We start from the raw sequence: 16,378 nt of genomic DNA on the forward strand, positions 1-16,378 counted from the left end.
CTGGCCTCTGGGAAGTGGAGAAAGTTAAGTCAAGGCCAGGAGATGATTGGATTTACCTGGCAGCCCAGGTAAACGAAGAGGGGGGATTCTGCAGATGGGCAATGAGGAGCATCAATTCTGAGTAGCTGACAAGATTCAGAAGGGCTCGAAGATCAGCTGTTTGCCATGTGCCAGACCCAACTCATGCCACTTTGTTTGGGGACCCGCCCCCCACCAAGTGAAAGGGCTTCTCTTCCTCAGGGTTTAGAATCACAGTAATAAAGACAATCTCTGCCTCACCAAGGTTAACTGAAAATAAGGGGTAAATTAGGAGATCCTGTGGGGAAATGATTGGGGGGGGTATTGCAGAGAGAGAGAGAGACACCTGTGTGTGCATGGGTCAGGGGTGTAGAAAAGGTAAGGTTTGTTTTTGCCTGTGGGGACAGTGAAGGAAGTCACAAACAGCCCAAGCAAGAATCATGATCCTGTCCTGGGGAACTTAAGGCACGGCTGGATGAAGACAGCCAATAGGCAGCTAGATGCTAGGAACCACAGAGGAATACATTAAAGGTACCACCAACAGGTAGAACTGGGAGCCCTAACAGAGAAAGAGCATAGCACAGTGCAGTGGCTCTCAGCCAAGGACAGCCCCTACCCCAAGCCCGGGAGTGGGGTGGGCATCTGGCAGGGAGCCAATTCCTTGTCCTGAGGGGTGATCTGGTGGTAGAATCCAAGAATGCAACTAAACATCCTCTCTACAACACATAAATCACAGTGCTGAGATTAAAAAACCCCGGCCTTGTCGACTGTTCTCAAACTTTTGGTCTCAGGATCCCTTTATATTAAAGATTGAAGACACCCAAAGAGTTTCCTTCTTATATCAGGTAGCTTCTAGATAATTCTGTACACGCATCAGAGAATGGAAAGTACTGTGAAAATAGTTTTGACTTTGTGAATCCCCCGAGAAGGTTTCCTGGACCAATAGATAGCCTCGGACCACAGTTTGAGAATTCCTGGCCTGGTGTTTAAGGTGACAGCCCCGGAACCAGATTTCCACCGGCAGGAACCACACACAGCACTACCACTTAACTAGCCAGGAGGCAGTGAGGTAACATTTCTGGTCCCCAGCTTCCCCCATAGTTGCCCCTGAGCAACAAGATAGTACCTGCTACCTGAGGCTACTATTTAAGTTCAATAAAGCACTTAAACTGGCCAGACTATTAGTTACCGCTTGTTGTGACTCCAACAAACACCCAGGGCCCGGGGCTACTTTGCCTTCAACAGGGATTCTGAAGACACAATGGCAGGCCTGGGCCGCTCTCTCTGGGGATGCATTGAGTTTTCACAGCTGAGAACAGTAGTGCCATGAAGGGAGAGCATTCCAGTCTGGATAACAGAAACATTGTCCCCAAGGTCGGGGTCCGCGGTTCTCAGAAAAGCACACGGCTGGGAAAACTCAGGGCCTTTGTGACCACAACACTCCCAACTTGCCCTCGCCCACCTCTAGAGCCTCGGCCTCTGCTTTCCATGCAACCTTTTACCCTAACTCAACATGGCGTTAGAGTCCCACAACCCTTGTTTAGTTGTCTGTGTTCGTTCCCAACTGGATGTTTTACCCCGCCTCTCCCCGATGTACGCCCAGCCCCCCAACTCGTCTAAGCCTGGGGCCCATTTCCAAGATGGCAGTAGTCCCCTGGTTGTTCGGGGGGCTCTGCTTCCGTTTCCGGTACCAGAATCCGGAAGTGGCAATCGAGGGTCTTCCTATCTCCAGTTGCGTCGGCAGAGAGAGGACGAACGGCGATGGCGGCGGTCGCAGCGGATCGAGCTGCGGCCGCGGCCGCGGCCAGACAGCCACGACGCGAAGCTGTGCCCGGCCTCGACAGCCAGCGACACCAGATAGAGAATGGCGAGAATGGGCGAGAGCGTCCTCTGCGAGCCGGCGAAAGCTGGTGAGGTTGGGCTGCCGCGGACGGTGGGGGCGATAACCACCGCGGAGGGTTTGGCAGCCGAGGTCCGCGGAGAACTGCTTGAGGGGGCGGGGGAGGGGCTGGGGGGGCGGACAGCGGGAGAGAGGGGCGGGGTCGTGCTTGAGATGAATGGCAGTGTCTGGGAAAGGGGAGGGGCCTATGAGGTACAACCTGACGACTGAGAACAAAATGGGGCTAGTTGTGGGGGCGGGGCCCAAAGGGAGCCGTCTATGGAGGTGGAACCCCGCCTGCTTGGGAAGAAGGCGGGCTCTGCGACGTAAGGCGGGGGGCGTGGCCTGCGTTGCGTAAGGGAGTATCTCAGGGTTCTAAGCGGTTTGCGATTGCTCTCGGGAGCTTGCGAACGCGGCGAGCGTTGGGACGTCAGCAGAAGAGCAGGATCGGGGCCAACCGCTGTAGGTCGCTGGGAGCGAGGGATTACGTGTGAAAGAGCGAAGCCAAGTTCGTGACGTGGGCCGAGGGGCGTGGCCTGAGGCTGGGACAGACTGGAGAGGAGGCGGTACCGAAGAGGCAGAAAATGGCGCCTGCGAAGGTGTAAAGTTTGTGAGGCGGCGAGGTTTTTGAGTTGAGAGGAGGTATTTTTCCCAGGACGGGAGGAAGAGCAGGTGATTAACGTGGGAGGGACCTTGATGTTAAATTCGGTTTCTTTTTTAGTACTTCTTTTTCTTCTTACAATCCGAAAAAATAAGCAGTAAAAATCACTGCCTAGCGATAAATCGGATTTTATCGATTTCTCTAATGAATGACTTCTGAAATGTTCTGTTTTTTTCTTCATTTTCACCGAATCGCATCTCGCCTTTGAAATTCTGAAATACGTAAGACGTAAAAAGATTATGGTACAAAATAATTATTCAGTCCAGATTGATGGACATCCTAGTAACATAAACCGCCTATATTCTTCAAAAATGTCATGGTTGTGAAAGACAAAGGCTGAAGAACTATTCCAGAGTGAGAGAATTGATTTAGTTGAACAAGTTCTGATAACTAAATGCAACATGTGATCCTCAGTTGGATCCATGAGGGTTGTTTTTCTTATAAAATTGTCTTTTTATCTTTTACTGAAAAAGACGATGGGAAAAAAAGGTGAAATGTGCCTGAAGTCCATAGGTTAGCTATGAGTACTGTTCATTTCTTGGTTGTGAACATAGTCTTTTTGAAAGAATATCCTTGTTTTTAGGACTTAGGTACTGAAAAATGTAGAGGTAAAGAACCGTCATGTAACCAAGCTTATACCCAAATGATTGAAAAAAAAATAGTATATTGCAGAAAATGTACATGAGGGGGATTGGGAAGATGTTGGTGAAAGGATACAAAATCCGAGGAGTGAAGTTCGGGAGGCTTGTTGTAAACCGTGGTGATTCACATTAATAATAGTGTGTTACATTTTTGAAAATAAGTGGCAGATTTAAATGTTCTCATTACAAGAAAAAAGTGATTAGTACATGGTGTGATGGATATGTTCATTAGCTTTAATCAGTCCACAGTGTATACACATGTCAAAACATCCGGCTGCAGCAACACAAACAGGCAGGATTTTTGTCGATTTTAAAATACATTAAAAACATCCCCCAAATGCAATAATTGAGAAAATGGGTAAGATGTTAGATTTGGGGACTCTGGGTGCAGAGCGTACAGGGAGTAATTTGTATATTATTTCTGCCACTTTTCTTAGTCTATGTCAAAGTAAAAAAAAAACAACCTGAAATATGATAAAGGAAAAACACGTGAAGTGACCACCGAGGTTAGCATTGGGAACATCACCTTAAAGATACCCTTCTGGGCCCCTCCCAGAGGGACATTCTCCTCCCCCATCCGGGGAGGAGCAGCTCTTACCCTGAATTCCAAGCTAACTAGCTCTCCTTTTGCTTCAGTGTTCTACCTCCTGTGTATGCATCCCTAAATAGTATTTGCTCCCTAGGCACATACAGAGTGTGTGTATGTATATATGTATGAAATCAGACTTCATATATGACACATAGGAATTCGTGCTGGATACATACTGTGAGCCCTTGTCCTGTCAGGCTATCCATGGGCTCCACATGACAGCAGCATTTGTGATGTTAACCTGGATGCTTGTTAGGCTAGTTTCTGGGCTACAAAGGGCGCCAGTTTTCTCTTTAGGCACACAGTAAGGGATTTTTGAACTATGTATCATGTCCATTCCTCACAGTATTCTCCTAGCTTCGCATCTCATGCTGTGTAAGTGGCTTACAGGGCTTTGAGAGGCTGGTCCCCTGCTTCCATTCTACTTCTTACTGCCACCTCCCTGATGACACACTCCCTCCCTCTTTCTCCGTCATGGTCAGCCATGTTGGTCTCCTGCTGTTTGGCAGCCACGTGAAACCTCAGAGGGCTTTCTAGTGAGGCTTTCCTGCATTGAGTCCTTCAGTAACAGTAGCAGTGAAGTGTGGTCCCTGTTACTGGAGAGATACATTGAGATTCCCCAGATAGGGATACAAAAACCAAACAATGTTTCTCTGCCATTACCTCATAGCTCTCCAGCAGGGAAAAGCCTCAGCGGGTCTTGAAAACAAACAGTAGGCAGAATGTGTTATAGCCCGCTTGGAGATGTTTCAGAGGGCTCCAGGCTTGGTTTCTCGGACCCTTCCTACCATGACAGCCTTGTCATGACTGTGTCATTTGGTAGGTAGGCCATGAGACCCTGTCATCCTTGGCAGCACTCTTTACAATTACCCACCAGTACCAGGTTTCCTTTTGTAGTGATGAATGGAGCTAGGTAGAGGTCATGATTGTACAACATTGTGAATGTTCTAAACCCCACTGCATTACCGGTTAACCTTAAAATGGTTAGTTTTATGTTATGTGAATTTTACCTTATTAAAAAAAATTATCACACCAGTGCCGGTTCAGCTCTTGTGGGCACTATGGAGCATTTTTGCTAAACTCCACTTTTTAAATGCTGATCTATTTAGGTGACGACAAAGCATCTCAAGGTTACTTTGCTATCCGTTTTTTAGGGATTGGCTGCAATGGTCAAGAAATACATGTTTACAAAGCATCTTGAAGTCATGGGTTAACCCCAAATCACAGACCTTGTATGAATATTGTTATTTGCACTTTGTATCTTGTGTCAGTTGCCAGATCTGGACGAGGGCAATTAATAATTTGGTTGTCTGAATTGATATGACTTCTGGGCACAGCTTATATTTTAGGAGTAAATTCAAATTTATGACAGTATATCTTCAGAAATTGGTAGTTTTTCTTTTCGAGTGTGAACCACCTATGAACACAATGAAATGAGCTGTAACCAGGGAGTCGAGCAGGTCTGGGCAGGGTGTGGATAGTTGGCCAGCAGAGGTAAGCAGTCCCAGGGTTCCTGTTTAGGTGAAGGAAACAGAGTGGTTGAGTTCAGAGCCTTGCAGCAGTGGGTGAATGGAAGGCAACAGTGTCTCATAGGAGATTGACCCAAGAAACATTGGTAGATACTTATGTTAGCATATCTGATTATATCTGATTATAATTGACATAGGAAGCTAAACTTCTTTTTTAGTTGGAAAAATGAAAGCTCATATAAAAATTGTAAACTAATTAAAGTTAGAAAGTAACTACTATTTGGACCATGTTGGAGAAATGTGATTGTTCTTACTGCCCTTCCTTTGTTGATGCAAGCTCAGATCTTTTTGAGGAACATCTTAGCAGTATTGCCCTGGACTCCATATAGTTGTCTTACAGAAAAAGACCCCAAATCTAGTTTTCCACCTTTGGTATGTTAGTCATTTAACAACTTACAGTAAAGGATTTGTTAATATGCCTTTATATATATATATATGTATTTAGGCATATACAGGTATAATAAAATTTAGTACAACAGTGTTACATTAACCATCTGAATAAACCAACAGCCTTTTAAGAAACAAGTAGGGAACCATTTCTTATATCCATGTTTCTATTTTTCTGTCATTATTATATAATTAACCCATTTATGTAAATCATTAGCATAACTAAAATAACCAGATTTTCTCAGAAATGAGAAAAATGTGAGCACTGTGGCAGGGTTTGGGAGCGGTCACTACAACAAAAAACAAACCATCCAAACTGGGCAAGAAACTCCACAGTAGTCAGGTGAATTCTAGTCTATTCCAAGATTGTTCTGTGCTTCCCAACTCCCACCTCTCCGATGCTTTTATGAACAAGAAAACGTTGATGTGTAAGAGATCAACATTTATGAGATTAAACTGCTGGGAAACAGACCAGGACCATGTTATGCGTATTCCATCAATTTGGTTATTTTCTAAAAAGTGTTCATTTGGGGCTGTTAAATATTTAAGGCAGCCTTTTTATGCATCAGAAGTTCATAGCAAAGCAGTTGTGTGTGGGAGGAAGGTTATATGTTTCTGTGTCTACACTTTTACATTCAGGCCTTGGGGTCAGAGCAGTAACGCTTACTACATGATGAGTATATTCCAGACTTTAGAATGTCTCAGCATTTTTCTTTTTTTAAAACAAATATTTATTGTTTTTTTGAAAGGCAGAGTTAAGAGAGAGACAGAGAGATGAGAGGTCTTCCATCTGCTGGTTCACTTCCTAAGTGGCCACAACAGCTGGAGCTGAGCTGGACCCAGAGCCAAGAGCTTCTTCTAGGTCTCCCATGCGGGTGCAGGGGCCCAAGGACTTGGGTCATCTTCTACCACTTTCCCAGGCCATAGTAGAGAGCTGGATCGGAAGTGGAGCAGCCAGGATTCAAACCGGTGCCATTTGGGGTGCCGGCACTGTAGGCAGCAGCTTTACCCGCTACGCCACAGCGCCGGTCCCACACTGACTAACTTTTGCTTCTGATGTATATTTGTATGATTTGACAGTTCTCATGTTGAATTGCAGTATGTTGGTGGAAGTTGTACATGAATCGCGAATCTCCAGGTAACTTGAATCTCCAGGTAACCATGTAACACCCTTTTCCCTGTCTGGCCCTAGGTTCCTTGTGGAGCGAGACTGGTATAAACAGTGGGAGCTGTACGTCCAGGAAGGCAACCAGGACTCCTGCACCTTTCCTGGCTGCATCAACAATGCCAAGCTCTTTGAAGGTATCAGGCCTCTCCTGCGTCCTTCTCACTAACCTAGCCCTGGAGATCTTGTGCCCTCTGTCCCTACAGATGGCCGGAAGCCCATTTTCTGTGCTAGCTCATGGGTAGGATGGCCAGAGTTACTTGTCAGATTCCTTCCCTGATTCTTTTTTTTAACCACCCTTCCCTCCCCCTCCCCCACCCCACAGATCAAATAAATTGGCGCCTCAAGCAGGGCTTGGTGGAAGGCAAGGATTACGTACTGCTGCCAGCAGCTGCTTGGCGTTACCTGGTCAGCTGGTATGGTTTAGAGCATGGCCAGCCACCCATTGAACGCAAGGTATAGTGGATTGGGAGGGTGCCGATAGGTAGATTCCATGGGAGGTTGGGTGCGAGGAAGGCCTTAGAGGTCCGGGGTGGGTCCAGACCCACGTGTGTGTGCACATCCGTGTTTTCCGGGTAGAGTCACCTGTGTCTCGGCTCACAGCTCGTGCTGCAGGTGTCTGCATGTGTCTGTTGTGTGAGTTCAGCTCCACTTACAGATGGCTGTGTGTCGTCATCTGCTACTATCAAAAGCCAGCGTGTTTGTTCCTTTGACCTCGGGTTATTGTGCTTGTGTCTGTGTGCATCCTATGTGAGCATGCCTGTGTATGTACCACTGTCTTCACAGGTCATAGAACTGCCTAGCATCCAGAAGGTTGAGGTGTACCCGGTGGAACTGCTGCTTGTCCAGCACAATGATATGAGCTCACCTCGCACTGTTCAATTCAGCCACACGGATTCTGTTGGTGAGTCCAGGGCGCATGGAATGGTTGTTGGTGTTCCCAGCTGTGAGTCATAGCTCAGTGACATGAGTGTGCATGGGAGTAGGCTGTGGCACACTTGAGAGTGCACCCATCAGACCTTGGAGGACCAGGAAGGCATCGCTCAAGTTAGTGGGAGACACTCGGCGTGGGGGAGGGGGTTCTGCTAGAGTTTCCAGAGTTGTGTGAGCAGCACCCCAGTGGTTTAGATGTAGGGCAGAGGGTATTTGCTGGGAATCTGAAGTCCTGAGTGTGGATCAGCCACTTGGAGATTGGTCTGGGGACATGGAGTATTGACTAAGAATGTGAAGATGAGTCGGGGATGCTAACATGGGTCAGTTCTGAGGCCCAAGAAAATCTTGAATGTGCCCCATCAACCCTCACAGACCTAATACTACGGACAGCACGGCAGCAGTTTCTGGTGGAATCTCACGTGGACACGCGGCTTTGGGTCAAGAACTCAGAAGGCACTCTAGATCGCCTGTGTGACCCACACGTCACAGTGCTGGACGCTGCCCTAGAGTCTGGGCAGGTAAGAGTAGGGAGGACTTTTCTGCTCAGGTAGGCTGGGGGGAAGAGAGGAGGAAGTGCCCACCAGGCCCTCCATGAATGCCTCTGCATCCCTTCTTTCTCCTTTTCCAACCCAGCTGATTATTATGGAGACCCGAAACAGAGATGGCACTTGGCCCAGCGCGCAGCTGCATGTCATGTAAGCCTTTGGGTGGTTGGTCCACAGTGGGGGTGGCCCACAGTCAGCCAAGTGATTGCACCCATGTGCCCCTCGTCCCCATACGTAGTAGGCCTTCCGCTGACACGTTTCTCATCCAACTCAGGAGCATAGCGGAAGAAGATGAGGACTTCCAGGGCCAGCCGGGCATCTGTGGTCTTACCAATCTGGGCAACACGTGCTTCATGAACTCAGCCCTACAGGTTTGGCCATTACAACCATTTCTGGCACTGCCACAGGGTGGGTGGCAAGACCTGGGGACAGAGTAGGGGGCTGGGGCAAGGGCTCAGGTTGGAAGCTCAGGCCTCACAAGCCTGCGTCAGCATGCCCGTATGCACCCCTGAAACACCAATCCCTTCGCTCTCTGCTTGTCCCTTGCTTTCTCTAGCCTCCCCTCTACCCCCTCCCACCACTTCCTCCTCGGGCAATACTAATATCTTCTTTTTCCCGATTTCCCTTTCTCTTCCCTCTTTCTTTCCTTTTCCCTGTCCACACCTTGGCCACCTCCTCTCTCTCCTGGCCCTGCCGCCCCTGCAGTGCCTCAGCAACGTGCCACAGCTCACTGAGTACTTCCTCAACAACCGCTACCTGGAGGAGCTCAACTTCCGCAACCCGCTGGGCATGAAGGGGGAGCTCGCAGAGGCCTACGCAGACCTGGTGAAGCAGGCGTGGTCGGGCCACCACCGCTCCATCGTGCCGCACGTGTTCAAGGTGCGGCGCTACCCTGGGGCGCCCTCACCCCGCCGCCGCCCCTCCTGCCTCTGCTGACTCCCTCCGTCTCATCTCACACTCTCTCTGCCCTGCCCACCTTAGAACAAAGTCGGCCATTTTGCCTCCCAGTTTCTGGGCTACCAGCAGCACGACTCGCAGGAGCTGCTGTCATTCCTCCTGGATGGGCTGCATGAGGACCTCAACCGGGTCAAGAAGAAGGAGTACGTGGAGCTGTGCGACGCTGCTGGGCGGCCAGATCAGGTGGGTGCTCCTCAGTCCCACGGAAGCCCCCACGGCCTCTGCCTCGGGAGTTCTCTGGCCTGCCGCCGAGTACCCAGCATCCCCCTGTTTGCTGTTAAGTTCCTTTACCCTGGACGTCCACTCCAGCCTCAGTCTCGGCCCGTAGCTCCAGCACCATATCTGCCTCTGCACCTGCTCAGAGTTGTCCCCAACCCAAGCTCCTGCCCCAAATAAACTCCAGCCCTCGGAGCGAGCAGTAGATGTGCTTAGTTGTAACTGTGCTGCCGGCCCTCAGCAGCAGCCTCCCCTTTAACCCTGTACAAATCCACCCGAAACCATGATTCTGCCCTGCCCTGGGCGAGCCCCTCCTCCCGCCACACGCACACCATCATGACCCTGTCAACAGGAGGTGGCTCAGGAGGCCTGGCAGAACCACAAGCGGCGGAACGACTCTGTGATCGTGGACACGTTCCACGGCCTCTTCAAGTCCACTCTGGTGTGCCCTGATTGTGGCAATGTGTCTGTGACCTTTGACCCGTTCTGCTACCTCAGTGTCCCACTTCCTGTCAGCCACAAGAGGGTCATGGAGGTCTTCTTCATCCCTATGGATCCCCGGCGCAAGCCCGAGCAGGTATGGGGAGACGCAGGGAAGGACAGGTGGTCAGGAGCGTGGCACTGTGCCCTACCTTAAGGTTCGCTGTGTCAGCTCACCACAGACCCTTTTGATCTTTTGTGGATACTCTTTGTCCCCTCAGCACCGCGTTGTGGTCCCCAAGAAAGGCAACATCTCAGATCTGTGCGTGGCTCTGTCCAAACACACCGGTATTGCACCAGATAGGGTGAGACTGCAGAAGGAGGCCCCACGGGGGTGGGATTCAGAGGGTGGGGAGGCAGAAGGGCCAGGGGACACCTTGCGGGCTGACCAGTGTCCCCCTATCCTGTTCTCAGATGATGGTGGCCGATGTCTTCAGCCACCGCTTCTATAAGCTCTACCAGCTGGAGGACTCTCTGAGCACCATCTTGGACCGGGATGACATCTTTGTGTGAGTGAGGGGCCCAGGGGGAGACGCTGGTTCCTTGGGAAGCTGGTCTGCTGCTTTGTAGTGGCTCTACCTTCACCACCTGCCCTCTTCCTTCCTCGGCCTCCCTCGCCGGGCACCCTGCGTAGACCTTTGGCCATGTGCTGTGGCAGGGCCGGGGCGTGTGTGTGCTGTCAGCGAGGCGAGTGTTGAGGGACACAGCTTTAATACAGGGTGTCTGTGGGTGTTTTCTTCCTCATTATGGGAGGGAAGCCGCTGTTCCTTTCTTTCACTGAGCACTCACGGGGCTCCTTCTGTGCCTTCTGAGCTGAGTTCCTTACTCTGTTGAAGTCTTCAGAACAAAAAGGGGGTTTTGAAATACAGAACACTAAGATGATTTTTGAACACAGGAGCATTTGGAACAACTTTTAAATCTGTTTCAGTTTTTGAGTAAAAACTAAACATGCTTTGTGAGCAGAAAAGTTCTTTGTAAGCCAAGCAATGGTTTTTTGTGTGTGTGTTTTTATTTATTTGTGTATTTGAAAGGTGAGTGGCAGAGAGAGAGGGAGAGAGGGAGGGAGGGAGGGATGCAGATTGGTCTTCCAAATGCTGGTTCACTCCCCAAATGGTCTAAACAGCCAGGGGCTGGGCCAGGCAGAAGTCAGGAGCCTGCAACTCCATTTAGGACCCCCTGGTTGGTGGCAGGGGCTCAGGCCTCTTCTGCTGCTTTCCCAGGCACATTTGCAGGGTGCTGGATCGGAAGTGGAGCAGCTGTAATTTGAACCAGTGCTCTAACAGGAGATGCCATTGTTGCAAGCAGCCACTTAACTCACTGCACCACAGTGTTGGCCCTGAAAAAGTGTTTTTTTTTTTTTTTTAATATTTATTTACTTATTTATTTATTTAATTTGAAAGGCAGAGTTAGGGTTCGGGGGTGGATCATCCGTCTGCTGGCTCACTCCCCAATAGCTGCAGCGGCCAGGGCTGGCCATGCTGAAGCCAGGAGCCTGGAGCTTCTTCCAGGTCTCCCATGTAGGTGCAGAGGCCCAAGCACTTGGGCCATCGTCTGCTGCTTTTACAGGTGCATTAGCAGGGTGCTGAATCAGTAGAGCAGCCGCGTGCTCCAACATGGGATACCAGCATTGGAAGCCATGGCTTAACTCACTGCACTACAGTGCTGATCCTGGAAAAGTGTTTTTTTAATAGATGATTTTTAAATTCCTTTGTCACTAAAAGTTTTTGTTAACCCCCTCAGTGCCGTACTAGAGTACATTATAAAACAACTTCTAAGTCACGTGCTGTGTAAGTCATTTCACAGTTTGTAAAGCATCAAACAGGGATTTTTTCCCCAGACTATAAGAAGGGAGTGGGTGGAGCAACTGGGACAGAGTCAGGGAGTCCTTGAGCTGCTGTGATCGGGCATGACCTGCTGTCCGCCTTCTGCAGATATGAGGTGACAGGTCGCATTGAGGCTATCGAGGGCTCAAGAGAGGACATTGTGGTTCCTGTCTACATGCGGGAGCGCACCCCAGCCCGAGACTACAACAACTCCTACTATGGACTGATGCTTTTTGGGCACCCGCTCCTGGTGTCGGTGCCCCGGGACCGGTTCTCCTGGGAGGGCCTGTATAACATCCTGATGTACCGGCTTTCGTAAGTGTGCCCTTCCTGGGGGCTGAGGGAGGTGCGGGCTGACCTGGGTATTCAGCTGCGTGTTGATACATCCCCAAGGCAGTTCAGACTTCCCACGGCCAAAGGATTTGGAGGGCTCTTGCTTTGTCGAGATCTCTGGCTTTGCTTACTGCCTGTCTTAAGTGCTAGAGACACAGAGGTGAACAGGACAAAGTGCAGAGACAGCTTCATCTTCACGTTTCACTGTCTCCTCCCTGGAGAGACCCGGTTGTGTTTTTACCGAAAGATTTTCATCATAGCCTAAAATCCAGGCAAAGCCATGTGTCATCTTCATCTTCTTTTTACCCTCAAAAGTTCCCTCCTGAGGCTGCACTTGTGGTGTGTGAGATGCGTGCTCCTGACTGTGGCTCACAGGGTGCTATGCCCTCCGGCCCCTGCTGCCACGCTAGCCTCTCCACCAATCGCCTGTCACCTTCTAGACCTGCCAGGCCCTTAAGTAAGAACCATTGATGTGTGGGTGTACCAGTGACTTCCCATCATCATCAGTCAAATTCCAGGCTCTGCCCCCGCCGCCCCGCCCCCACCCCCTGCCCCACTGTCTTTGTGCCCTGCCTTGGGAGTCTCCTCTGCTCTGTCGCAGACGCTACGTGACCAAACCCAGCTCAGATGATGAGGACGATGGGGATGAGAAAGGTGAGGGAGAGACGGTTGATGAGGATGAGGGTCCTTCCAGGTGGTCCCATGGCCTGAGTGGGGGGTGAGGGGCCAGGGCTCAGCGGGTGGGGGTTCTGGGACAGGTCTTAACCCACCCAGGGTTCTGGATGTGCACTGCAGCTTAATCCCCTGGGGCTCCCACAGGCCAATCTTCTGACATCCTCTCCATTCTAGGTGACGAGGACGACGACGATGACAGCGATGACGAGGATAAAGATGCTATGCCTGGGCCCTCCACTAGGGGCAGCCTCCGAGAACCTGAGCCAGAGCAGGCTGGGCCCAGCTCTGGGGTCACAAGGAGGTGCCCATTCCTCTTGGACAACTGCCTTCGGTCATCCCAGTGGCCCCCGCGGCGGCGGCGCAAGCAGCTGTTCACCCTGCAGACGGTGAACTCCAATGGGACCAGCGACCGTACCACTTCCCCTGAGGACGTTCAAAGTATTTCCCTCTGGCCGGGAGCTGGGCTTGGAGGGGACAGGGAGGTGGGATTGCCTGGGAACGGGAACCATGACCAACCCCTCCTCACCCCAGCCCAGCCGTACATCGCCATCGACTGGGAACCAGAGATGAAGCGGCGCTACTATGATGAGGTGGAGGCTGAGGTAAATGAGATCCCAGGGCTGATCGGGGGTGCTCAGAGTGCATACCCCCACCCCCACCTTTGCCAGCTGGGAGCAGAGCCAGCAGATCGAGGTCCAGGTGCTGCCTGACCTTGGAACCTGAACGTGGCGCTGAGCGTTCCAGGGCAGCAGGTCCCTAGAGTCAAAGCCTGTGCTCTGACCCCTCCTCCTCAGCCTGTGTCTTCCACCCCACCCCACCCCACCCCCTGCCCCCCCCATGCCCGGCCCCACGGCCACCGCTTGACCCCACCCCAGGGCTACGTGAAGCACGACTGTGTCGGGTACGTGCTGAAGAAGGCGCCGGTGCAGCTGCAGGAGTGCATCGAGCTCTTCACCACCATGGAGACCCTGGAGAAGGAGAACCCCTGGTGAGGCCCTGGAGTGGGGCGTGGGCGGGGCCCAGGGCAGCTGCCTCTCGAAACGTGTCTCCTTCCACTGGCCCCCGGATGGAGACCCCGCCTGCCCCACTGGCCACTGGCACCGTGAGCACGTTCCCTGCTGCACGCCTTTACCTGGGCTGTCTCTGCTCCCACGGGTGTTCTTTGCCCTGTTACCTCTGGGCTTGGGTCTTTGGACAAATGTGACCTGTCAGGCAGGCCGCCTCTTACTACCCTGCCGAACGCCACCCCTCCCCCGCTGTCCGCCCCCTATTCCCTCTCTGCGCGCCTGCCTTCCAGCCAAGCCTGCCTTTCTTTCTAGCTCAGTAGTGCCACTTGACATCATGTCCGGGATCCCTGTTTGTGTTCCCTGCCTTCTCCACTAGAGAGAACTTCCTCAAGGGGAGAGGCTTTCCAGTTCGGTTCCTAACTGCTTACCCTGGTGTCGGGTGTTCAGCAGACGTGCAGACACTGGCAGGATAGAGCGGAGAGGACCATGTGGAAGCCAGTCTCCCAAATACAAAAAGGAACAGCAGCATCTCCACAGAGCAGAAATATAAAATAGCCCCAAGGGGCGAAACAGTAGGCAATGAACAGATAGCTGGGGAGCGAATGAATGCCTAAAACACGAAGAGAGAAAACTCGAGAGATACAGAAAGAGTGTAAACTAAAGACTGGCATCTCACGGGCCAGAAAGCAGACACAAATACAAAGCAGTACAGAAACTGCACGGATACAGGAGGCAGGCGGGAGAGACTCAGTGAATGGGAGGGACTTGAACGAGGAGAGAGCAGCCTAACTAATGTCCCCGGGCGGGCTACAGCTGGGACAGTGTGTCTGTGGGCCAGACAGTACCAAGGCCTGCAGTAGGTGCTCAGAACGTGTCTCTTCCCCGGCTCGGCTACGTGTCTAGGTACTGCCCCTCTTGCAAGCGGCACCAGCTGGCCACCAAGAAGCTGGACCTGTGGATGCTGCCGGAGATTCTCATCATTCATCTGAAGCGCTTCTCCTATTCCAAATTTTCCCGGGAGAAGCTGGACACCCTCGTGCAGTTTCCTATCCGGTGAGGAGCGGTGGGGGTGTGAGGCAGGGGAGAGGTGGGGAGCAAGGGCGGGCGGGCGGGCAGGCGGGCAGTGGCACCGGTATTCATGGCCCTGTCTTCACCCACAGGGATCTGGACTTCTCTGACTTTGTCATCAAACCGCAGAACGAGTCGGCTCCCGAGCTGTACAAATACGACCTGATCGCGGTTTCCAACCACTATGGGGGCATGCGCGATGGACACTGTATGTGCCAGGCTGCGGGCAGGGGCGTGCCCTGGGAGGGGTCTGGACTTGGGCACAGAAGGATGCCCCGAGCGGGTTGACTAGGTGGTGGGTGAGCCTGAACAGACCTCTTCGGGGCGGGAGGGAGGATGAGGATGGCTCGCTCTCCCTTCCAGACACAACATTTGCCTGCAACAAGGACAGCGGCCAGTGGCACTATTTTGATGACAGCAGCGTGTCCCCTGTGAATGAGAATCAGATTGAGGTACAGCCTCAGTGCCCTCTCCTCCCTGCCCCGTGTGCCCATGCCCCCTGAAGTCCACACTGACTCCTCTGCTTTCCCGGCAGTCCAAGGCAGCCTACGTACTCTTCTACCAACGCCAGGATGTGGTGCGCCGCCTGCAGCCCCAGGCCCCGGCCTCCCCTGCCTGCAGTTCCACTTCCAGCGCGGAGTTCATGGAAGTTAACTGAGCGGCCCTGGGGCCTGCCACAGGGAAGGAAGCCCCCTGCCACCTTGCTTCTTGTGTCCACCCCCCACTCTCTTCTCTGTGCTCGGTGCCCCCATCAGGCGTTAACAAGGCTTAGTTGTGGCTACCGTTTTTCTGTGCCGCTGCATTGCGCTCTTCCCGGGGAGAGAAGGTCGTGTCTCCCCCGGCCTGTGTGTGCCCCTTAGAACAGTACCCTCCCTCCTGGTCTTTATTTATGGTTGTCCCTTTCCCTCTTCCTCACCCTGGAGTGTTCTGAGTGGCTGCTATGGGGGTTCACCTCAACAGAGAGTGTATTTTCTTATTGAGATCCTGTACCTTCTGCTGTGTGTGTTATATATAAAGCGCCTTGTGTTCCCTGTCCTGCGGTGTGGGTTCTTTCCCCGCCACCCTGCCCCCCACCCCGTGCTTAACTAAGCACGGGTTTATACCTGACTGTTGGTGCGCTTCCCGAATGCCGGGTGTATCAAGTTTGCTGCTCCAAGTTCTCGCTGAGCACCAAGCGTGTGCCACGTGCTGCTACTCTGAGCACTTTTCCTTATCTTGACAAAGTGTTGTCCTCTACTTGAGAGGCAGAGTGACAGAGATTTTTTTAAAGCTTTTATTTAATGAATGCAAATTTCATAGGTACAACTTCAGGAATATAGTGGCTCTTCCCCCCATACCCACCCTCCTACCCCCACTCCCGTCCCACCCCCTACTCCCTCTCCCATCCCATTCTTCATTAAGGTTCATTTCTAAGTAACTTTATATACCGAAGACCAACTTTATACTAAGTAATCATTTCAACACTTTGCACC

General features: G+C 51.7%; 1 protein-coding gene across 4 annotated transcripts; it reads left to right on the top strand.

The window, feature by feature from the left end:
- The first annotated feature begins 1,722 nt into the window (after nt 1-1,722).
- On the top strand, nt 1,723-15,941 carry USP11 (ubiquitin specific peptidase 11). 4 transcript variants are annotated; one of them, XM_008272547.4, is made up of 21 exons: nt 1,723-1,928; nt 6,897-7,006; nt 7,195-7,325; nt 7,656-7,773; nt 8,175-8,320; nt 8,436-8,497; nt 8,622-8,718; nt 9,053-9,226; nt 9,329-9,487; nt 9,873-10,097; nt 10,222-10,305; nt 10,415-10,509; nt 11,932-12,138; nt 12,758-12,810; nt 13,006-13,269; nt 13,363-13,433; nt 13,707-13,819; nt 14,742-14,891; nt 14,999-15,114; nt 15,270-15,358; nt 15,442-15,941. In XM_008272547.4, the coding sequence occupies exons 1-21, from the start codon at nt 1,780-1,782 to the stop codon at nt 15,562-15,564; spliced, it is 2,736 nt and encodes a 911-aa protein (XP_008270769.3). In that variant the 5' UTR covers nt 1,723-1,779; the 3' UTR covers nt 15,565-15,941. The 4 variants fall into 4 exon arrangements, with proteins under 4 accessions (XP_008270769.3, XP_069923085.1, XP_069923084.1 ...); XM_070066984.1 differs by lacking the exon at nt 1,723-1,928 and adding an exon at nt 2,221-2,359; XM_070066983.1 differs by lacking the exon at nt 1,723-1,928 and adding an exon at nt 2,231-2,569.
- Nucleotides 15,942-16,378: the final 437 nt, after the last annotated feature.

This window comes from Oryctolagus cuniculus, chromosome X (assembly GCF_964237555.1).
Source record: "Oryctolagus cuniculus chromosome X, mOryCun1.1, whole genome shotgun sequence".
NCBI classification, from domain to species: Eukaryota; Metazoa; Chordata; class Mammalia; order Lagomorpha; family Leporidae; genus Oryctolagus; species Oryctolagus cuniculus.